At 42.3% G+C, this 24,001-nt stretch overlaps 1 protein-coding gene across 2 annotated transcripts in view; it reads right to left on the bottom strand.

Annotated features, from left to right (window-relative positions):
- The window catches only part of TBC1D22B (TBC1 domain family member 22B), a 74,753-nt gene that overhangs the window by 22,577 nt on the left and 28,175 nt on the right, over window positions 1-24,001 (bottom strand). For both annotated transcript variants that reach the window (XM_003818889.5, XM_034962006.3), the window contains 2 exons: window positions 22,989-23,054; window positions 18,710-18,824 (listed from right to left, as the gene is read on the bottom strand). In XM_003818889.5, the coding sequence (XP_003818937.4) occupies window positions 18,710-18,824; window positions 22,989-23,054 (181 nt within the window). The remainder of the gene's footprint in view (window positions 1-18,709; window positions 18,825-22,988; window positions 23,055-24,001) is intronic.

The following is a 24,001-nucleotide window of genomic DNA, read 5'->3' as shown; positions in this document are numbered from 1 at the left end:
AAATTATGTAAATATAATTTTATATTTTATAATGTGTATTTATATATTAACAGTTTAAATTATTTTACCTAATATTTTATATTATGTTTTATATTATATTTTAATATTATATAATTAATTAATTTAGTTAAATGACATTGGGCTGTAAAACCCGGCTTAGGATCTTCCTTTGACTTTTTGCTTCATGTTACATTTCTAAAGTCTGTGTTCCTGTACATACCTCTAGTTCATTGCTGCATGGTATGCCTCCATCACACTTTATCCATTTCCTCAGGGATGGATATACCCAGGTTGCCTCCAACTCTCATGACCATAAACAATGCCCCAAGGAACTGTCTCCTTTGAGAACTGCTCTGGGTCACAGGCTCAGGCAGACTCTTCTCCAGGACTAGCCTCACAACGGTGCACAAGGGAGGAGAGCCCTTTCCCTATTCATGAGCATGACTTCTAATCCATCCTAGGCAGCAGCTCCCTCTTTATGAAAATAGGGTCGTTGGAAAAAAGTGAAACCCACAGGGAAGGATGGAGACTAAAACTACCCCAACTCCTCCTACACATTTCCCAAAGGAAGATCCAGAGCTCCATAATAAATTGAAAGGTCTTTTCCAACTTGGGCATTTTAGGATTCCAGAACATTGCAATGCAAATACAAGCATAATTGGAAACCACACATGGCAGGGTAAAAAGAGAGCAAAAGCCCCAGTTCCTGAGGGCAACAGGAGCATCGCTGTCACACCAGCCCTAGTGACCTGTGGCTTTTTTGTCAGACAGAATAGCAAGCACATGGCTAAGAGCAGACTCTGAAGCCAGGCTGCAGAGCTCAAGTCCTGGCTCTGTCACTCAGTAGCTATGTGACTTTGCACAAATGGCTTTACTTTCTGTGTCTCAATTCCTCATCTGTTAAAGTGGTAATATCAGTACTAGTGTCATAGGATATTTTATGGATTAAATAAGTTAGTTAATATATGAAAAGTGCTAACAACAGTGCCTGGCATAAAGTAAGCATTACATAAAAGTTAGCTGGCATAATTATTATTGTTACCAAAGGAATAAATACACTTCTATCTTATTTAAGCCACTGGCACTGTTTTTTTTTTTTTTTTTTTTTTAAGAGACAGGATCTTACTATATTGCCTAGGCTGGTCTCGAACTCCTGGGCTTAAGTGAACTCCCACCTTGGCCTCCCAAAGTGCTGAGATTACAGGTGTGAGCCTCCATGCCCAGCCAGCACTGAAATTCTGGATCTCTATTATTCACAGCCAAACTTAATCCTAACTGATATACCTGCCATCCCAAAATATACCTTAAAAATAAGTCAATTTTAAAAGTTCTCTACTTCTGTCTTTCGTCTTAAGGAGGAAAACCTGACTAACAACATGAGGTCATAAGTTGGTAAGGTGCCATGCTCGGTAACTGTACCCACTCCAAACTGTTAGCCATCTAGGGAGCAAAGGGAACAACAGACAAGGCGCTGAACCCTATTTTGGGGCCCTGAAATGGGGGCTGTTGTTTGCCCATTAGCCCTTTGTTTTCACAGCCAGTGAGATAGTTCCCCAGCACTTCAGAGAGTGGGAGGGAGGGTTTAGTTCTATTTTTCTGCCTGCTGGGTGGATAAAATTCAAACATTTAGTCAAAAACTGTGAGCTGAGTGCACGAGCAAAAAGCAGTGGAGAAAGGGAGGAGCAAATGCTCTCTGAAGGGCTTCATTCAGCATAAACAATCTGTTCAGAAGGATCATTAAGCATCCACTTGAGGAAATTCAACACAAAATTGAAGCTGAAATGGGAAACCATGCCAGCAGTGCAGTCTCGAGTGAGGGCAGCGTCTCTGGTTGTCATGACAAGAGCATACAGCAGCAGGACTCAGATGGGAGGAAACAAGATTTTAAGGGATATTTTATGGCTATTTTAAAAGGCAAGGCCTCCAAAAGGAGGAAGCTCAAAAGCTCTTTATAAAAATCAAATTGGCCGCTCTGGGCCTTACAAAGAACATGCCCATTTATTAGCTGATGAAATGTACTTGAGTGATGGCTCCAGTCAACTGTTTATTTTTCCAAGAACTCTGAGCCCCAGTCCTAAAAAATCAGCTTAATATATGCCTCAAAAATTCCCTGACAGTTTTAGGAAGAACTGGTTTTACCAACACCAACAAGAGTAACTTGTCTATTCACTGCTCTAGGCATTTCCCAGGAACCATCTGTGATCTCAGGACAATTTCTAGATGTGATCTGGTGGGCCAGCATGATTCAACCTGACCGGCCGGACCAAGAGGCTCCAACGCCTCGGCTGCAGATGGCCTTTCTATTTTCCAAAGCCTCTGGTTTACCTGATTCGGGTCCTTGTTGTTGTTGTTGTTGAACTGGACTCATAAGAATACCTTGCGTAATATTTTCTGATAACAGGCCAGGCGCTGCGGCTCACGCCTGTAATCCCAGCACTTTGGGAGCTCCAGGCAGGTAGATCACAAGGTCAGGAGTTTGAGACTAGCCTGGCCAATATGGTGAAACCCCGTCTCTACCAAAAATATAAAAATTAGCCGGGCATGGTGGCAGGTGCCTGTAGTCCCAGCTACTCAGGAGGCTGAGGCAGGAGAATCGCTTGAACCCGGGAGGCAGAAGTTGCAGTGAGCCGAGATTATGCCACTGCACTCCAGCCTGGGCGACAGAGCGAGAAGACTCTGTCTCAAAAAAAAAAAAGAAAAAAAAGAAAAAAAAAATTTCTCATAACAAAAGTAAACTGACTGAGAAAAATAAAAAAATATTTTTGACCATATCTAAAGAACCTCTTAAAACAGCAACAAATATTTCATTCAGAAAAAAGCAGTTTTAAGAAAACCGTCAAGAATTCATCTTCTCACTTCTATGTAATAATTTTGAACTGGTTCAAGCGCTATATATAAACGTATTGTTGGGTGTTATGCATCTGGCATTTTCAGGCAAGTACCTGATGGCAGCAGCTGAGACAATAATAGCACTGCAAACCTGTAAGTGTAGAGAGGGTGGAGAGGCCCCTCGCTAAACCTGGGAAAGCCAAACCACCTGACAAAGACAGGGGGAGCTGGTCTCTGAGAGAGATGGCCACTCCAATGAGATGGTTGGAGGAAAGACTTATTTCGAGATTCCCACAGAGAAGAGACCCACTGGGAGGTGGTTCTGTTTCGCAAGGCCCATGTTTCTGACTGTCAGAGGAGATGTGCTATTTTGAAGATGCTGCTTAGCTGACCATACAGCATTCTGACACTGTGCCTGTCAATCAGGGTGGTGACTATTAACTCAGAATAATACATGAACTCTGGCTGCTCAGTATAGGATAGCATGGGTATACATGTATCATGATGCCCTGGTTAAAATTAATTTTAAAAACCAACATACCACCAAGTTTTCACTATTTTCCTTAGGTTGCTGTATTACTTTTACTTTTATTTAGCAAACATTAGTTGCTGCTGGTTAAGTCAGCCTCCTGACATTGGCTATAGGATCCCAGATTATATGAGCCCAAACTCTGAGTATTTGGGTTATGGAGTAAAGGAAGAGGAGGCAAAGGAAAGGCAAGGTCCAGCACATACTTAATCTTCTAGGACCTGCCCAAAGACCACTCACAGAGATGGGCAGCATGTTACTAAGATGCTGTGGATGTGAACAGGCTCTGGGAGGCTCAGGGTCCCCAGTGCCAGTGTCAGCTGTTCACAGAGGCTACTCATGTAGGCTCAAATATCTTGAATATGTTGGCTACCTCAACATCTCCTCTGTTACGATTTCTCACTTATCCCTGGGGTCAGATGAGGGACAGAGAGCAAATGTGCACATCCTGCTCAGCTCATTGCCAGGGTAGAGGACTAGGCTAGGTCTTGTAGTCTCAGAAATGACAAGCCACAACTTGCCCTTGGAGAGCTCACCTCCTGCAATGACAGGAAATCCAGCACTGGACGCACCACTGTCCCACCAAATGCACACACTGTCTTCAAGTGTCACTGAAAGCAGCTCAGCATCCTGGCTGGGCTATCTCCACACACTGCTGGGAAGAGCCTCAATATTTCTCAGCTGCCTATCACATGGGAGGCTGCTTCATCTATGAAGATGGGGCCAGGAGGCAGCTTGAGTCCCAAATAGGGTGGCTGCTAAAAACTCAGCATCAAGCCCACTCCCCACCAATTCCCTCCAAACGAACAACATTAAAGTGGAAAATTCTTACTATATGATTCAAATTAGATAAAGCTTAGAAATAGGCAAAACTGACCGGGCGCGGTGGCTCACGCCTGTAATCCTAGCACTTTGGGAGGCCGAGACGGGTGGATCACGAGGTCAGGAGATTGAGACCATTCTGGCTAACACAGTGAAACCTTGTCTCTACTAAAAATACAAAAAAAAAAAAAAATAGCCAGGCGTGGTGGCAGGCGCCTGTAGTCCCAGCTACTCGGGAGGCTGAGGCAGGAGAATGGCGTGAACCCGGGAGGCGAGGCTTGCAGTGAGCCAAGATTGCGCCACTGCACTCCAGCCTGGGGGACAGAGCAACACTCCGTCTCAAAAAAAAAAAAGGAAATAGGCAAAACTAATCTAGGTGTTAGAAATCAGTAAAGTAGTTACCCTTGCAGGGGTAGGGGAGGAGAGGACGGGGTAGGGACGAGGAGGGAACACAAAGGGACTTCTGAAGTCCTAGAAACGTTCCACGTCTTGCTGTGGGTGCTGGTTATTTTGGGGAAATTCATCGAACTGTGCATGTATGACAGATGCACTTTTCTAAATGTATGATTTAATATGAAGTTCACATTTTAAAAAGCAGAAAAGGAATGGCCTCTTGAGACAATAATAAAGATTGTCCAGTTTCATCTTTGGCCTAGCCAGACAGGGAGGAACAGACTGGGCAAAGCTGACGCAAAGAGTCAGATGTAAGATGGAGGATGCCGCCTCCCAGGACTGAGCGTGGGGGGCGAGCACAATTCACAACAGCCCAGGAGCAAGACAAGGCAACAGGATCCACACTACCTTTTCTTTGAAAATGTGAGTGTTGACTATCAAAAATTAACTGCACAGCTCCCTCCCTTACCTCCTTCAGGGCTCTGCTCAAATGTCATCTCCTCAGTGTGAAGGCGGCTCACCACTCGGTTTAAAACCTGCCTCCTGCTCCCACACTTGCCAGCATGGCACATCCCTGTCCCTCTTTCTTGCTTTGTTTCTATCCATAGCACTTATCTCAATCCTACAAATATCTGTTTTTTCAGTTGATTGTCTGTTTCTGCCCACCAGAAATTAAACTAAGAAAGCAATTTTTTTAAAAAAGTAGAATTACGCATAGTAAACTGCACATATGTGCACAGTTCTATGAGTCTTGACACATCTTTATGTCTATGGTTTAAAAAAAAAAATGCCCCCATCCAAATAGAGAATATTTCCATCACCCCGGAAATGTTTCCTTATGCTCATTCTCAGCCCACCTCCCACCATAGGTAAACTTTGCTCTCATTTCTATCGCCATAGATAAGCTTTACCTATTTTTAACTCCACATAATGTGAATCATACAATATATATATTTTTTGGTATCTGGCTTCTTTCATTCTGTTTCATGGTTTCTGAGACTCTTCCATGTTGCTGTACTACTAATAGTACGTTCTCATTTATTGCTGAGTACTGCTCTGTGGTATGGATATCTGTTCTCATATTAGCTGATATTAGGGTTGTTTCATTTTATGTCTGTATAAAGTTGCTGTGAATATGTTTGTGCATGTCTTTTGGGGCTATAAGCCTTCATTTTCCTTAAATAAATACCTAGAAGTAGAAGGCAGGGTTTTTGTCTACTTCGTTTATGGTCATAACCCCAGTGCCTAGAGCAGTGCCCTGCACATGTGGGTGCTCATCAAAGACTTGTTGACTAAGTGGTGGTGCTCCACCTCCATCCCTTAGAGGGGAGAGAACTTTCGGCTAATTCAGCACAGTATCAGAAAAGTGTAACTCACTGCCCTCCAGTGGCCAAGCCTAGTGAAGCTGTACTAATTTCTGAGTATTCTGCAGTTATGGAATTTTCATTCTCTCATTCATCTGGACATGTGTGGAATGCCTATTTTGGACACCAAAATGAAGGTACTGGGGATATGAAGATGTTTAAAATACTCTTTGGCCTCAAAGAATCAGAAAGTCTGGTGGCAGAGAGTAGGAGGGAAACACAAACAACAACTAGCGAGGTAAAGTGCCACAGGAGAAATCTACAGAGTGACAGAAATAGCACTATTAGATGCCGGGGGTCAGGGGTCCCCAGGGAAGGCTTCTAGGAGGAGGGGGAGTCTTAAAGGGTGCACAAAGATTAGCTCAGGAGATAAAGAGGTGGTGCAGGACAAGGCTTTACATTTACAATGTCCATTTTGGATTGTTGAGTTTAAGGGGCGAAGCAGGGAGCAGGTCACAGGGCCTTTACATGCCAAGTTAGAAAACCTGGACATTTAACCTATAGGTGATGGAACACTAAGGAAGGATTTTTGTCAGAGGAGTTCTGTGGGCGAGTCTCTGTTTGAATGGTGTGCAAGATGGGTTTGAAGGAGATAAAACCGGGGGTGAGAAAACATGCTTGGCTGGTTCAGCAATCTAGGCCTGACCTAGGGCGTGCATAGTGAGAATGAAGAGGAAGCAGATTAAGAAACATTTAGGACGTAAAATCACCAGAGCTTTGTAAATGATTGGATATGGAAGAGTAAGGAAACAGAATCATGAACAATTCTTAGCATTTCTGACTTAAGTGACAGGAAATACTGCCAACTAAGAGAAAAGGGTGCCTGGGTAAGGGAAGGAGAAGAGCCAAACACCGAGTCTGAGGAGCCTAGGAATAGCAGAGATTGCCTAAAAATAACTGTTCCCTTCTTCCTCCTTGGTGACAGGACCCCTAAGTGTATTGGCCACCTAAGACAGACTGTTTCTCAGCCTCACTTGCTGCTAGGTGTGCCCACAAGATTAAGTTCAGACAAAAGAGAATCAAGCCCCAGAGTCATGCACAGCTTTCAGAAATGTTCTTAAACAGAAGAAGTATGCCTTGCTTCCTTTCCTTCTCCATACTGGCTGGAATATTGATGTGATGGCTGGAGCACAAACAGCTCTTGGATCATGAGAAAGAAACCACATGCTGAAGACTGCAGAATGAGAGAGAGGAACCTGGATCTCTGATATTTTGGAGCAGCAGATAAGCCCCAGATCACTCACCTCTGGACTTTTAATGTGAGAGAAATAAGCTTTTCTATCTTACTTAAGGAACTGTTACTTGGGTTCCCTGTTATGTGCAGCCTAGCTAATCCTAAGTGATCAACTATGACATAATCAGGTGGAAATGCCATGTAGGGAACCGGACACAAGTCAGAGGTCTGTGGAGGACTTCCTTTCCGAGAGTTCCACTGCTGTCATGCTTCCAGGTAAAATCTACGGTGAAAATCCTACTGTGCTGTTTTATGCAAAGGAAAAGAGAAAAGGTTACTTGATAATTGGTGTTGCATTTTGTACCTAAAAATATCATCAGACACCACTCTTCTTTTGAAAATAGGAAACATCATAAGTCCTGCTCTTCTCCATGACTTCCTTATATGAATCACTTCTGTTGTTCCTGTTAAGCAGTTTATTTTGATGATGGCTGCATGGTCAATTATATTGGACCTCAGTAGTTCAGAGCTAGACTAATATTGCCTAAGCCTAAAAGCTCTTGGAGGAAAGAGTTTAGAATTATACCACAGTCTCAGAGATAAGATTCCAGAGACTTTATCTCCCCAGGGGTGACCTCCCCACCTGCAGCACTGTCACCACTAGACCCAGACACAGCTGGCTTATCTGCAGAGGACCCACTTTTACAGGAGCAGCTGGCTTCAGCAGATAAAGAAGCTGCTTGGGGGCAAGGCTAGAGCTATAGACAACTTCTCTATCAACTCACAGGGGAATCACTGGAACTCACTGTTTCCAACTACTTTACAACAAACATAACATAAAGCATGAAGCAGGCTCAGGTACTAATTTTTAAAAGTGATAGAGGTGGTAGAGAATAGGTAGGGGAAGAGATATGAGAGAAGCCAAATAATGTCCCAGTGGCATGTGGACCCCACGGCTCCACTAGGGCAGATCCCCTATGCTATGATTCAGTGAGATGGGGCAGTGGGGTAAGGATGCCTGGAGAGACCTACCCAGGATAATGAGGGCAACTGCTGGCCTGTTCCATGAGAAAGATACTTGAGGCTTCCTACAGTAGGGAGAGTCACACCAGGAGGGCCAAAGCAAAAAACCTTTGACAGCAGCTGCCTCATCCAGATATGCCAACATGAGAGAAGTAGAGAAGAGAAGCATCATTGCCCAGACAAAAAAATGATGCTTGATGGCCACAATGTTGTATCTATCTCTGTTCAAGAAAGGTGTGAGGGTGGGGAGAAGTCTGTATTTCTTTGGAATTTAATTTATATCCAGCAACTGACAGGTAAATAAGATGTAGTACATCCATATAATAGAATATTTGGCCATAGAAAAGAATGAAGTACTGACACGTGCTACAACATGAATGAATCTTGAAGACATTACGCTAAGTAAAAGAAGCCAGACACAAAAGACTCCATACTGTGTGGTTCCATTTATATAAAATGTCCAGGATAGGGAAATCCCTAGATACAGAAGATTAGCGGTTGCCCAGGGATACACGGGATGGGAGGCTTAGGGGTGATGGCTAAAGAGTACGAGTGTTCTTTTTGGGGTGATAAAATGTTTTAAAATTGATTGTGGTGACATACAACTCTGTAAATATACTAAAAATTATTCACTGTACCCTTTAAATGAGTAAATTGTCTGGCATATGAAGTACATCCCAATAAAGCTGTTACCAAAAAACCCACAAAAATTGTAATTTATAAATTTATTGCAACTCCAATAAAAATTGTATTAATAAAAGGTTCCCCACTCCTAAATTTGACAAAAGTTGATTCTCAAGTTCAACCAGATGAACCTGGAAGACATTATGCAAAGTAAAAGTTGGTTTACAAAAGGACACATGCTATATGAATCCACTTATATGAGGTATCTAAAATAGTCACAAACATAGAAACAGACGGAGTAGTGGCTGCCAGGGGATAGGGGGAAGGGGAAACAGAGGGTTGACGTTCAGAGGGTACAAATTTGACAACTGTAGGCAAGATGAATATGTTCTAGAGATCTGCTGTACAACCATGTGCCCACAGCTTACGATACTGTATTGTGCACTTCAAAATTTGTTAAGAGGGTAGACCTCATGTTAAGTGCTCTTATCACTATGAGAAAAAGATAAAAAATAAACAAAATTGAAAAATAAGTTCATCTGGAAGAACAACCAAGACAGTATTTTTTTAAAGGATAATGAAAGAGACTGGCCCTGGGTGGGGGGAATTTTTTTTAAAAAGCCACTAATAAAAAATAATAGCCAGGCACGGTGGCTCATGCCTGTAATCCCGGTGTTTTGGGAGGCCGAGGTGGGTGGATCACTTCAGGCCAGGAGTTCCAGACCAGCCTGGCCAACGTGGTAAAACCCCGTCTCTACTCAAAAATACAAAAATTAGCCAGGCATAGTGGCGATGCCTGTAGTTCCAGCTACTAGGGAGGCTGAGGTGGGAGGATGGCTTGAACCTGGGAGATGAAAGTTGCAGTGAGCCAAGATTGTGCCAATTGCACTCCAGCCTAGGCAACAGAGTGAGACTCCATCTCAAAATAAATAAATAAATAAAATGTATAATAATAATGATTTAACAACTTTATAAACTCAAAAAATCTAAGCTGTGTGGTACTGGATAGAAATGGAGACAAATAAAATCAAACCAACAAAGCAGCAGAACCATGTAATTAAAATTACGTAATATTATGAAGAGAGATTTCACATCGGTGAAAAGATGGTGTATTATTTATAAATGGTGTCGAAATAATTAGCTATGCAACTGGAATAGTAACTATAAATCTCAGTTCTCATCATACAAGAAAATAAATTAGTAATGGAATTTAAAAAGTTAAATGTTAAAGCCACAAGAGTATTAGAAGAAAACACGGGAGAGTATTTTTGTAATCTTTTTTTTTTTTTTTTTGACAGAGTCTCACTCTGTCACCCAGGCTAGAGTGCAGTGGCATGATCTCGGCTCACTGCAACCTCTGCCTCCCAGGTTCAAGCGATTCTCCTGCCTCAGCCTCCCGAGTAGCTGAGATAACAGGCAGCCGCCACCGTGCCCGGCTAATTTGCGTATTTTTGGTAGAGACGGGTTTTGCCATGTTGACCAAATTGGTCTGGAACTCCTGATCTCATGTGATCCGCCTGTCTCAGCCTCCCAAAGTGCTGGGATTACAGATGTGAGCCACCATGCCCGGCCAGTATTTTTGTAATCTTGAGGTGGGGAAGGAGAGTTCCTAAGCAAGATACCAAATCCAAAAACCCTAAAGGATAAGCTGCTTCCCTCAGAGGCTTCATCACAGTTTGCAATTATCTGGTGACTTGTTTGTGAGCCTCCCTACCAGACAGGAGTTGCCACAAGGGCAGGCCCATGTCTATCTCCTGGCACATAGTAACAGCTTAATAAATACTTGTTGAATGGACAGATCTGACTGTATAAAAATTACTAAGTTCTACATAAAGAGACACAAGTAGCAAAGTTAAGAGATAAATAATGGTCTGGGGAAAATATTAGGTTGGACTACATAAAATTCCCATGTTGGGTGGTAAAAAAAAGTTGAGTATTAACAATTTATATGATTCAACCTAATATTTTTAACACATAGCAGATGAAGGATAAATTTATCTAATATACAAAAAGCTCTTACAAAACAAGACAGGTCAATAATCCATTAGAAAAAATAGGTAAATGATTAAACCAGCAGACCACAAAAGAAAATGATAATACAGATGAGAAAAGATACATAATATCACTGACCAGAAAGTGGAAACAAAAACTGAAACACAAACCATGGTTTATCTGCTAGACAGGTGAAATACACTAGACTTCATCCACACACAGGTTTTGCTAAGGAGGTGAGGAAAAGTGCATCCACACATTTCATGGCTGGAGTACAAACTGGTATAAACATTTTTGGATTATAATTCAGTAGTACCTATTTGGCATGCTTTCAGGATTAGTAATTTCACTTCTAGGACTCTTTCAGAGAAATACATATTTTAACAAGTGCACAAGAAAATATGTACAAGGATATTCACTGCAATGTTACTTATAACAGCTAAAAACTGTAGGCAACTTAGGCCTGGCGCGGTGGCTCACGCCTGTAATCCCAACACTTTGGGAGGCCGAGGTGGGCGGATCACGAGGTCAGGAGATCGAGACCATCCTGGCTAACATGGTGAAACCCCGTCTTTCCTAAAAATACAAAAAATTAGCTGTGCGTGGTGGCGGGCGCCTGTAGTCCCAGCTACTCGGGAGGCTGAGGCAGGAGAATGGCGTGAACCCGGGAGGCGGAGCTTGCAGTGAGCCGAGATCACGCCACTGCACTCCAGCTTGGGCAACAGAGCAAGACTCCGTCTCAAAAAAAAAAAAAAAAAAAAAAAACTGTAGGCAACTTAAATGTTCTTCTAGAGAAGAAAAGTTAAACTATAGTTAAGTCTTATTATAGAAATAATGGAATTGCTGAAAATAATGAAGTGGATCTATATGTTCAGGCTTTGAAAGCTTGCTATATGATATTTTTAAATGAACACAAGCAAAATACAGAAAAGTATGAATAGCTTGATTTCATTTTTCTGAACCCAGTAAAGAAAAACAATGTATGCAGCTCCATCCATACATAGGAAAAGGTCTGGAAGAACACACAACAAGAGGTTAACAACTGTAGTTATCTTGGAGGTGGGTGTGTGTTTGTTAACACTTCTATATTGTTTTGATTTTTTTTTTTTAATTATACTTTAAGTTCTGGGATACATGTGTAGGACGTGCAGGTTTGTTACATAGGTATACACATGCCATGGTGGTTTGCTGCACCCATCAACCTGTCATTTACATTACGTATTTCTCCTAATGCTATCTCTCCCCTAGGCCCCCCAACCCCTAACAGGCCCTGGTGTGTGATGTTCCCCTCCCTGTGTCCATGTGTTCTCATTGTTCAACTCCCACTTATGAGTGAGAACATGTGATATTTGGTTTTCTGTTCCTGTGTTAGTTTGCTGAGAATGATGGTTTCCAGCTTCATCCATGTCCCTGCAAAGGACATGAACTCATTCTTTTTTATGGCTGCATAGTATTCCATGGTGTAAATGTGTCACATTTTCTTTATCCAGTCTATCATTGATGGGCATTTGGGTTGGTTCCAAGTCTTTACTATTGTGAACAGTGTTGCAATAAACATACATGTGCATATATCTTTACAGTAGAATGTTGTTTTGATTTTTTAATAAACATACTTCTACTATAATTTTTTTAGAAAGATAAGCAATAAGAAAGGCACTGCCTGCTTTAGAGCATTAAATATAATAGGTGAAGCCATTAGAAGTCCAAGGACAAGGATTGAAGTTGAGACACCACCAAGTCATATAAAGAGCACAGGTATTAAAGCCAAGCACAGGTATTTGAGTTCAAGAAGCTCATTAGACCCCTGAATCTTGGATTTTTCACCTTATAAAATGGCTTGATACATCTACCTTAAAGAGATATTGGGCCCTACTAAAGGAAATCAGTATGTCCAAGTTCTTTGCAAATAGTAAAGTACTTTAAAAACCAGTGTAATGTTGCTGCTTGGCCAGAAAAACAAGGGCTACAGCTACAAGCTCCTAAGGGAAAGAGAGATGGATGGGAGCTGGAGGATTAAGAAAGACAACCAACTATAATACGCAGCTCTGATTTGGACCCTGATTCAAACTGTTGAATAGATTTATGAATACGACTGTATATTAGATTACATAAAGGAGCTATTACTACTTTTTAGATGTGATAATTGCATTATGGCTGCGTGTTTTAAAAAATGTCTTTGGCTAGGTGCAGTGGCTCACGCCTGTAATCCCAGCACTTTGGGAGGCTGAAGCAGGTAAATGGCTTGAGTCCAGGAGTTCAGGACCAGCCTGGGCAACATGGCAAAACCCTGTCTCTACAAAAAATACAAAAATTAGCCAGGCATGGTGGTGCAAGGCTATAGTCCCAACTACTTGGGAGGCTGAAGTGGGAGGATTGCTTGAGCCCGGGAGATGGAGCTTGCAGTGAGCTGAGATCGTGCCACTGCACTCCAGTCTGGGCGACAGAGTGAGACTGTCTCAAAAAAAAAAAAACAAAAAATTATAATATATATATATGTGTGTGCACGTGTGTGTATATGTATGTGTGTATACATATATACTTTTCAGAGATACATATAAAAAATTTATGCATAAAATGATACGATGTTTGACATTGAGATTTGCTTCAAAATAATTCACAATGGTGAGGGAGTAGAGAATGGAAGAGGTGATAAGACTAGGATCAGGCATGGTGGCTCATGCCTGTAATCCCAACACTTTGGGAAGCTGAGGCAGGAGGATGCTTGAGCTCAGGGGTTCAAGACGAGCCTCGGCAATGTGGCAAAAATTTATCTCTAAAAAAAAATACAAAAAATTAGCCAAATGTGATGGCACTCCCCTGTAGTCCCAACTATCCAGGACGCTGAGGTGAGAGGATCATTGAGCCAGCAGATTGAGGCTACAATGAGCCATGATCATGCCACTGCACTCCAGCCTGGGTGACAGAGTGAGACCCTGTCTCGATCAATCAATCAATCCAGCCTGGGTGACAGAGTGAGATCCTGTCTCAATTAATCAATCAATCAACAAATAAATAATACTTTATTTTTTATTTATTATTATTTTTTGAGATGGAGTCTCCCTCTGTTGCCCAGGCAGGAGTACAGTGGTGCGATCTCAGCTCACTGCAACATCTGCCTCCTGGGTTCAAGCAGTTCTCCTGCTTCAGCCTCTCCAGTAGCTGGAATTACAGGTGCATGCCACCACACCCCACTAATTAGTAAATAATATTTTATTGTTAAAAAGTGCTAACAATCATCTGAGCCTTCAGCAAGTCATAATCTTTTTGCTAGTGGAGGATCTTGCCTCAATGTTGATGGCTGCTGACTGACCAGGGTGATGGTTGCTAAAGGCTGGGCAGGCTGTGACAATTTCTTAAACAAGACAGTAATGAAGTTGGCCACATTGATTGATTTTTCCTTTCACAAAAGATTTCTCTGTAGCATGTGACTCTGTTTGATAGCATTTTACTCACAGTAGAACTTCTTCCAAAATTGAAGTTAGTCTCTTGCCTGCCACCATGTAAGACATGACTCTGCTCCTCATTTGTCTTCTGCTATGATTGTGAGGCCTCCCCAGCCATGTGGAACTTTGGCTGGGGAAGAGACCAGGGAATCGATGGATTTGGAGAGGAGCCAGGAATTAAATCTCAGCTAATGAACCTTATTTGATCTGTAAGAACCTTGATGACAGTGCCATTGATAATAGTAAACTCAACTGCAATTGTGTTTCTCTTATTATTTGGATGAATATCAGTGGAGGAAATGGAGACTCAGAAGACATGCCAGCAGAAGTTATTACTTCAGTAATTATTGGAAATCTTAGCTGGCTGACCTTGCACTTGACAAAAATGTAAAGCTTAAAATAAAACCAGACTTTCTATTTATCTGAAAAAAATAAAAAATTAAAAAATGAAGTCAATCTGGCCAGGTGTGGTAGCTCACGCCTATACTCTCAGGACTTTGGGAGGCCAAGGCAAAAGGACTGCTTGAGGCCAGGAATTGAAGACCAGCCTGGGCAACACAATGAAACCCCCATCTCTATAAAAAATAAAAAAATTGGCTGGGTATGGTGGCGCACACCTGTAGTCCCACCTACTCAGAAGGCTGAGGCAGTAGGATCACTTGAGCCCAGGAGTTTGAGGTTACCGTCTGAGCTATGATTACACCACTGCACTCCAGCCTGGGCAACAGAGTGGGACCCTGTCTCCAAATAAATAAATAAATAAAATTTTTAAAAAAATTGGAGTCAACCTTCTCAAATCCTGCCACTGCTTTACTAATTGAGTTTATGTAATATTCTAAATCTTTTCCTGTCATTTCAAATGTTCACAGCATCTTCACCAGGAGTAGATTCCATCTCAAGAAAGTATGTCAGCTATAGCTTTACTAAATAACTAAATATATTTCTTAAATAATAAGACTCATAAGTTGAAATGACTTCTTGATCCACAGGCTGCAGAACAGACGCTGTGTTGGCAGGTATGAAAACATTAATCTCCTTGTACATTTCCATCAGAGCTCTCAGGTGTCTAGGTTCATTGTCAATGGACAGTGATATTTTAAAAGAAATCTTTTTTTGTGAGCAAGAGGTCTCAACAGTGGCCTCAAAATATTCAATAAATCATGCCATAAACAGATGTGCTGTCATCTAAGCTTTGTTGTTCCACTTATAAAGCACAGGCAGAGTATATTTTGCATAATTCTTAAGGTCCCTAGGGTTTTTGGAATGGTAAATGAGCACGGGCTTCAACTTAAAGTCACCAGCTGCCTTAGCCCCTAACAAGAGAGTCAGCCTGTCCTTTGAAGCCAGACATTGACTACTCCCCTCTAACTATGAAAGTCCTAGATGGCAGGCTGGCCATAGTGGCTACTACGTACTTGTAATCCCAACTACTCAGGAGGCCAAGATGGGAGGACCACTTGAACCAGGAATTCAAGACCAGCCTGGGCAACATACCAAGACCCCCCTCTCTACAAAAATTGTTTTTATAAAGTTAGCCGGGTGTGGTGGGTGTGCATCTGCAGTTCTAGCTACTCGGGGGGGCAGGAGGATTGCTTTAGCCAGAGTATAAGATTACACTGTGCTATGATCATGCCACTGTCTCTTAAAAAAATAATTAAATTTAAAAAAGAAAGTCCCAGATACCATCTTTTTCCAATAGAAGACTGTTTTGTCTATATTGAAAATCTGCTGTTTAGTGTACCGCCTTCATCAATGATCTTAACTAGATCTTCCGGACAATTTGCTGCAGCTTCTACATCAGCACTTGTCGCTTCACCCTGCACTTTCATGTTATGGAGATGGCTTCTTTCCCTAAACTTCACGAAAACCAACTTCTCCTAGCTTCAAACTTTTCTTCTGCAGCTTTCTCACCTCTCTTAGCCTTTATGAAAGTGAAGAGAATTAAGGCCTTGCTCTGGGTTAAGCTCTGGATTAAGGGAATGTTGTGGCTAGTTCATTCTTCTATCCATATCAGCAATAAGGCTATTTTGATCTCTTACTATTTGTGTGTTCACTGGAGTAGCACTTTTAATTTTACTTCAAGAACTTTTCCTTTGCTCACAATTAGGCATGCTGGCACAAGAGGCATAGCTTTCAGTCTGTCTCAGCTTTTGACCTACCTTCTTCACTAAGCTTAATCATTTATAGCTTTTGATTTAAAGTGAGAGACATGTAACTCTTCCTTTCCCTTGAACACTTACAAGCCTTTGCAGGGTTATTAATTGACCTAATTTGAATATTGTTGTGTCTCAGGGAATAGGGAGGCCCAAGGAGAGGGAGATGAGGAAGGACCAGCTGGTGGAGCAATCAGAACACACACAACACTCATAAATTAAGTTCACTGTCTTATATGGAGGCAGTTCATGACACCCTGAAATAATTACAATAGTAACATCAAAGTTTGCTGATCACAGATGACCATGACAGATATAATAATAATGTAAAGTTGGGCCAGGCACGGTGGCTGATGCCTGTAATCCCAGCACTTTGGGAGGCCGAGGTGGGCGGATCACGAGGTCAGGAGATCGAGACCATCCTGGCTAACATGGTGAAACTCCGTCTCTACTAAAAATACAAAAAATTAGCCGGGCGTGGTGGCAGGCGCCTGTAGTCCCAGCTACTCGGGAGGCTGAGGCACACGAATCGCTTGAACCCGGGCGGCGGAGGTTGCTGTGAGCCGAGATCACGCCACTGCACTCCAGCCTGGGCGACAGAGCGAGACTCTGTCTCAAAAAAAAAAAAAAAATAATAATAATAATAATAATGAAAAGTTAAAAATACTGTGAGAATTATCAGAATGTGACACAGAGACACAAAGTGAACACACGCTTTTGAAAAATGGCACTGATAGACTTGCTCAACACAGGGTTGCCACAAATCTTCAATTTATAAAAATGCAATATCTACAAAGCTCAATAAAACAAGATATGCCTGTACCAAGATCAGAAAGCAGTCATATCTATCCCAGGAAGGCACACTGCTTGATGGGGTTGAGGTAGTAATGGGATGGGCACTTGAAGAAAGTGAAGACTTGCTTGGAACAAAATATAAATGGTAGCTAAGAAGATAATTAAATAACTAATCAGAACTACAGCTGCTGAGGATTATTTTTAACTGGCATAACACTGTTAGCAAGATTTCATGACAGCATTTAGACTTCAAATGTAGATTAATGAATGGATTAATACCATCCTAGGCTCATTCTTCAATACTATTTTAGAAAATTACTACTGCAAGAAGCAACTAAAAAATTCCAACAGATCAGCTGAAATGCTCTCTTGATAAAATTATACAACACACAGCAGAATTACGCTGCTTCCAAAAGTTGATCTATTAAGGCGGGGGGGGGGGGTGGTGGGGTGGGGAGGATATGTAAAAAGTCCTCTAGAAAAAGCTTTCTTAGTTGCCTTAATTCTTAATTTTCTGAGATCGCCTCATGAAAGACCTCATCATCCCTTTGAGCCCCATCGCAAAACCTGGATAGGATAGGCCAAGTGAGACATTTCTTATGCTCTCCTCTCCAAAGGGTTCCACTGTCACCCATTTCTCATTACCCAACCCTCTAACCCCTCCAAATGGCTTCCTCCAAAAACCACAATCATCCACTACCCTCAGAGTCTAAAGAAAATGGTTTTAGTTCTAGCTCTGCCTCTAATAAGGAGACAGAGAATCTCACAACTTCTCAGTGAAATGAGGGATTACATGAATGGCTTTCTAAGATCCTTTCGATGTTCTTATTCCTACATGAGGTTCTCCTTACCTAAGGAAACAAAGCATCAGGCCATGGCAGATGGGTTTTCCTGTGACTCTCTCAGCATAGTGATTAAGGAAACCAAAAGAGAGAAACACAGGATCCTCAACTCCTTTAAGACTCTGCTTAACTTAGGCTGGCTGGCAGAGGCTGGGACTACAAGAAAACCCAACTGCTGCCATGAAATCTAATCTCTCTCCAAAGTGACAAGAACCCAATGGGGTGAGAGGTGAAGAAGGAGTGGGGAGAAATCAAGGTCCTGGAGTCCTCCTTGGCCCATTCCATCACTTCCCGTATGTGCTGTGTTCTGGTGCCACAATCTTTTGTCCTCTGCACGTCCACATCCTGCTCCTAAGATACAGCAAGTGAACTGGAGTGTGCAGGCCTGATGTCCAATCTAAAATTCCAGTTTACATGGATGAGGGCCTGTGTTGGAAACAAGTTCAAAATAATCCTAAAATAATATAAACCATCAAACCACAAAACATATCAATGTGGTCATTCTTGTGACAAAGCAGGACTTTTTAGGTGAGATCTGTGACCATCTTAAGAGATAAATTCCAGGCAGCAACCGCTGTTAAAAGCAGTTTTAGCTGTGTATGCCAAAGGCACTCTCTATTTTCTAGCAAGACATACCTACTGGCTGGACTCTTGGGAAAAACAAACAGACAGACGGCAGATAAGAAAGAGCAATAGCTTGTTCAGCTTGGTACTAATGCTTCTTACCCACATATTCTGAGAGGAAGACGACAAAGAATGGAGTGACCAGGTCATTAATTCCCTGGACATACCCACTGGCAGGGTGGCGGATGGCCCAAATAAATAGAATTCTTTCAAAGATCTAGGAAAATGAGAAAGAAAGACACGAGTGTTAAATCACGGGGACACACACTCCCTCCCTCCGTTTACCTACTTCACAATTTACCTCCAGGTTGGTGTAGAATTTTTAGGAAAATTTTAAGATACTGTGGGATAAAGAAGTATATAAATGCAAAAAGTTTCTAAATACACTAATTGTTTTCAAGTAGGGGTAGATACTTCTTGCCCTTTATTCATTTTTTCATTATCTGGTCACCACAATATAAAATTGGGAGAAGGAAAGAACAGCAAACCCAAATGCCTTAGAAAACATTTGGGATGAATGCTGTTAATTCAGGCCACCACATTCTCATCTGTAGATACGGTTTCCTATTTCCAAGAGCAAGATATCAGGACATCCCAGTTCTGATGCTTTTTTCTAAATTTTTTTTTTTTTTGGTCATTATAGGATTTAGACAGGAAATACCTTTTCTACCACCCTCCCCTCTCCCTGCTGAGAAGAAAGGTGGTCTTGATTTAATTCTAACCCAGCCTGACTAGGACCAAGTGACAGACTGCACATTGCAGGAAGTCACTTCACATATCAGGATACAACTCAGATGTTTGCTAAGGATAGGAAGTCAAACAAAATCCTATGGACTCCTATAGCTGGGAATTTGAGAACAGAGAAACCAGCCAGGGCCCCATGGGAAAGGCCCTGGGGTTTAGCATATTAGCCATAAGAAGCCAGAGGCCTACACTGGGGACAAAGGAAAGATCTTTATGGTCCCTTTACATAATCATGCCCTGTCCCACTCAACTATACTCCCCTCGCTTTCATTAGGCCCTCTGAGCTTCTCCCCATCTTCTCTCAACCTGATAATACCCATTGCCTGGTTTCATCCTGGTGACCACAATTCCCAAGTCTGACACATTCTTGAGACTGGCTTTGACTGGGCTGCCTCATGCCTCTGAGAACCACACCAGAGAGATGGCAGAGGTGATGTGAGTACATGCAGATGATAGGGTAGGAGATTAGAAAGCATGTGGACTTGGGAGAATCTCAGCCAGTCACCACTGCATCAGATTGAAGAGGCCCTCTCAAGCAGGTGGAAGGCAGAAAAACCTCCCAGGGAGACCAACAAACAGGAAATGGTTATATGGTTTTTGGAGATGGTTATCTAGTGTAGGAGGGACACAGAGAAACTAGAGACATAAAGGATGCTTCCCAGCCTCTCTGTCATAGAAAGTTGTGCCTACAGCGGGCAAACAGAGCTGAGAAACGGTTTCTTTCACTGTCAACACTGCTGCCTTCATAGGTAGTGAGGACAAAGCCTTTCCTGGAAGGGAGCTGGCCTCTCTGCCTTCACTAGACCTACCCATTTGCTTTGTGTAGTTGAGGAAAAGGCATAGCACCCTCATTTGCATTCGGCCCAACACTCTAATGGGAACGCTCTTACACTCTATTTCCTCTCTGTTGCTAAATGATCCCTCTATCTTGAAAATACAGCCAAAGCTAGAACCATCGTTTTCAGGAAAATCTCAATAATTCCCTGCCTCACTCTCTTTCTTTGCACTTCTTGTGACCTGGGTCTGTCTAGATGCCTCTATTAAAAAGCTCCTCCAGGTTGGTCTTTCCAAAGGACTTAGAAGGGCTTCTACTCTATAGGATCAGCCCCTTGTAAATACTCAAATCCTTGGCGCCTGGCTGTAACAATGGCCAAGTACATGGAAGCTAGCTGTTCAGAATCAGGAGACCTGTGATCATCCTCTCTAGTCAGGGTGGGACAACACAGACACACTCACATGGTACAAGTGAAGTGGTCAAAGAGATGGAAACTGAAGAGCACCAAGCCTGGTAATCAGGGGAGACCATGGGATGCTCGCTATAGAAAAAGTCTGGGATAATCCTGCCTTATAGAGAGGAGTGGATAGGAGAACCGCTGGAGGTCTTCCAATGTCTCTTCTACTAGTGTGGGTAATTCTTACATACTATAGGCAATTATCAAGTATCTTTCAGGTTTTCAAAGCAAGCCTTTCCGTATTCAGTGTTACTTAGTTCTTTGCTTCTTGGTTGGCATTTTTACCAGCCTGGATGGTGGCTCACGCCTTGTAATTCCAGCATTTTGAGAGGCAGAAGCAGAAAGAATTGCTTGAGGCCAGGGATTCGAGACCAGTCCTGGGCAACAAAGCAAGACCCCATCTCTACAAAAAATTATGAGAAAAAAAATTAGCCAGGTGTGGTGGTGCATGATTGCAGCCCCAGCTACTTGGGAGGCTGAGGCAGGAGGACTGCTTGAGCCCAGGGAGTAGAGGTTGCAGTGAGCTATGATCATGCCACTACACTCTAGCCTGGGTGACAGAGTGAGACCCTGTCTCTTAAAAAGTTAAAATAAAAAAAATTTAAAAGATGACTGTAGCCTGCTAGATGAAATGGTCATTCAGGAAAAATTGGGAAGAATAAAGTTTGAGTTCCCATATTGTATTCAGGATGCACTACTAAAAGAAGCCACCACCCCCCAACCTTTTTTTTTTTTTTTGAGACAGGATCTTGCTCTGTCACCCAGGCTGGAGTGCAGTAGCACGATCATGGCTCATTGCAGCTTTGACCACCTGGGCTCAAGAGATCTCCCTCCTCAGCCTCCCAAGTAGCACAGGCACAGTAGCACAGGCACACACCACCATGCCTGGCTAATTCTGTAATTTTTTTGAGACAGGGTCTTGCTATGTTACCCAGACTGGTCTCAAACTCCTGGGCTCAGGCTGGTCTCAAACTCGTGGGCTCAAGCAATCCCTCTGGCCTTGGTCTCCCAAAGTGCTGGGATTATAGGAATGAGTCACCATGCCTGGCTGAGAAGCCTTTTAAACTGACTACTTTCCTCATCTCCAAATTCAGAGTAAGCATGCACAGGTAAAAGAAAAGTCTCTGAACATCTCCAAGTTAAAATGAGGAATAAGCAGTGCTGAGCCACGGAAAACTGTATGGGAGGATAAAGGGATCATGAATGGGTTTTTAGCTTCCTGTGAGCTGAATCTTATAGTTAAAATAATGATGTTACCTTCAAAATCTTCTTTATGCTATGGGTAAGACATGAGGGACCCCACCAGTGGAGACATCTATATTTAAACAAAATTATAAATATAACCCAAAGTCAAATAGAAATTATTTTCAGCATTTTAACCACCATCCCTCTCTACTATGAGAACTGAAAGTTCCGTTAAAAGAGCACTAATACTTAGTGTCCTGGCTACTGTAAAGTTGCAAAGGAAATCCCTAATCTTAAGAAGTTTACAGTTACTGCTTGAGTCAAAACATAATAGCCCCACTGACACCTTCCATGTACTTCATTAACTTGTTAGGTCCCAAAATATAACTACTAATCCCACTTCTAAATATATACCCAAAAGAATTTAAAACAGAGACTCAAACAGATATTCACATACCCATACTAGCAGCAGCATTACTCACAATAGCCAAAAGGTGAAAGCAACCCATGTGTCCACTGACAGATGAATAGCTCAACAATATGTGTTACATATGTACAACGGAATATTATTCAGCCTTAAAAAAGGAAATTCACAATGCAACAACAGGGATGAACCTTAAAGATATTATGCTAAGTGAAATAAGCCAGTCACAGAAGGACAAATATTGTATGATTCCACTTATTTGAGCTGCCTGGAGTAGTCAAATTCTTAGAGACAGATAGAATGGAGGCTGCGGAAGAGAGTTAATATTTAATGGATACAGAGTTTCAGTTTGGGAAGATGAAAAATGTTCTGGAAGTGGATGGTGATGATGGTCATACAACAACGTGACTGTACTTAATGCCACTGAGCTGTACACTAAAAAATGGTTAACACAGTAAATTTTATATTATGTATATTTTACCACAATTTAAAAAATCACTACTTCCAGCTTGATAAAGTAGAGCAAATACAGGAATAGGAATTCTAAGATGTGGGTTCTTCATTCTGCCACCAGGTAGCCTCAAAATTCTGAGCAAGTTCCTTAGCCTTTCAAAGTGTTATTCCGCTCACAGATTTGTAACAAAGATCAAATGAGAATGTATGAAACCATGCTCTGAAGGAACCAAAGCTGCATATATGAACATAAGGTACTATTATGATTAGCCGCAAACCTGTAAACAGGTGCCACAGAACTATGCGGGGAGAAGCGCCAAAGAACATTAAGTAATTCCCTCACCTCCTGTACAAGTGGTTGCTGGAACAACGGAATGAGAGGATTCGTCCTTGGAATGTCAATGTGAATCTGAAAAAGAGAAGGCATGTCCAAAAACACAAATGCCAGTTTTGTTTTTTTTTTTGTTTTTTTTTTTTTTTTGAGATGAAGTCTCGCTCTTGTCCCCCAGGCTGGAGTGCAATGGCACTATCTCAGCTCACTGCAACCTCTGCCTCCAGGGTTCAAGCGATTCTCCTGCCTCAGCCTCCCAAGTAGCTGGGATTACAGGCACCTGCCACCACGCCTGGCTAATTTTTGCATTTTTAGTAGAGACAGGGTTTCACCATGTTGGCCAGGCTGATCTCGAACTCTTGACCTCAGGTGACCCACCCGCCTTGGCCTGCCAAAGTGCTGGGATTGCAGGTGTGAGCCACCGTGCCTGGCCCAGTTTGTTCTTTTGACAATTTTTTTTTTAAAGAAATGGGAATCATCTGGCCGGGTGCAGTGGCTCACGCCTGTAATCCCAGCACTTTGGGAGGCCAAGCCGGGTGGATCATGAGGTCAGGAGATCGAGACCATCCTGGCTAACACGGTGAAACCCCGTCTCTACTAAAAATACAAAAAATTAGCCGGGCGTGGTGGCGGGTGCCTGTAGTCCCAGCTACTCGGGAGGCCGAGGCAGGAGAATGGTGTGAACCCGGGAGATGGAGCTTGCAGTGAGCCGAGATCGGGCCACTGCACTCCAGCCTGGGCGACAGAGCGAGACTCTGTCTCAAAAAAAAAAAAGAAATGGGAATCAAAGTAGTAAGAAAACACAATTTATCTTCAGAAAGAAGTGACTGACACAGGAAAAAAATCTAGTTATACCTACCTGCCCATGTGGAACATGTTTCCATGACAACAGTAGCTTATTAAACAGTGAGGAAACCTCCCAAAAGAAACCACTAAAGTCAAATGGCAATAGGCTTCACAGATTAAGGGTTTTTTCTTATTGCTCTGAAGTCTGTTTCACTCTGGGCTGGCATGTATGTAGCAGG

Source organism: Pan paniscus, chromosome 5 (assembly GCF_029289425.2).
Source record: "Pan paniscus chromosome 5, NHGRI_mPanPan1-v2.0_pri, whole genome shotgun sequence".
NCBI classification, from domain to species: domain Eukaryota; kingdom Metazoa; phylum Chordata; class Mammalia; order Primates; family Hominidae; genus Pan; species Pan paniscus.
Note: the sequence above shows the minus strand (reverse complement) of the source record. Positions and strands in the feature narration are given on the sequence as shown.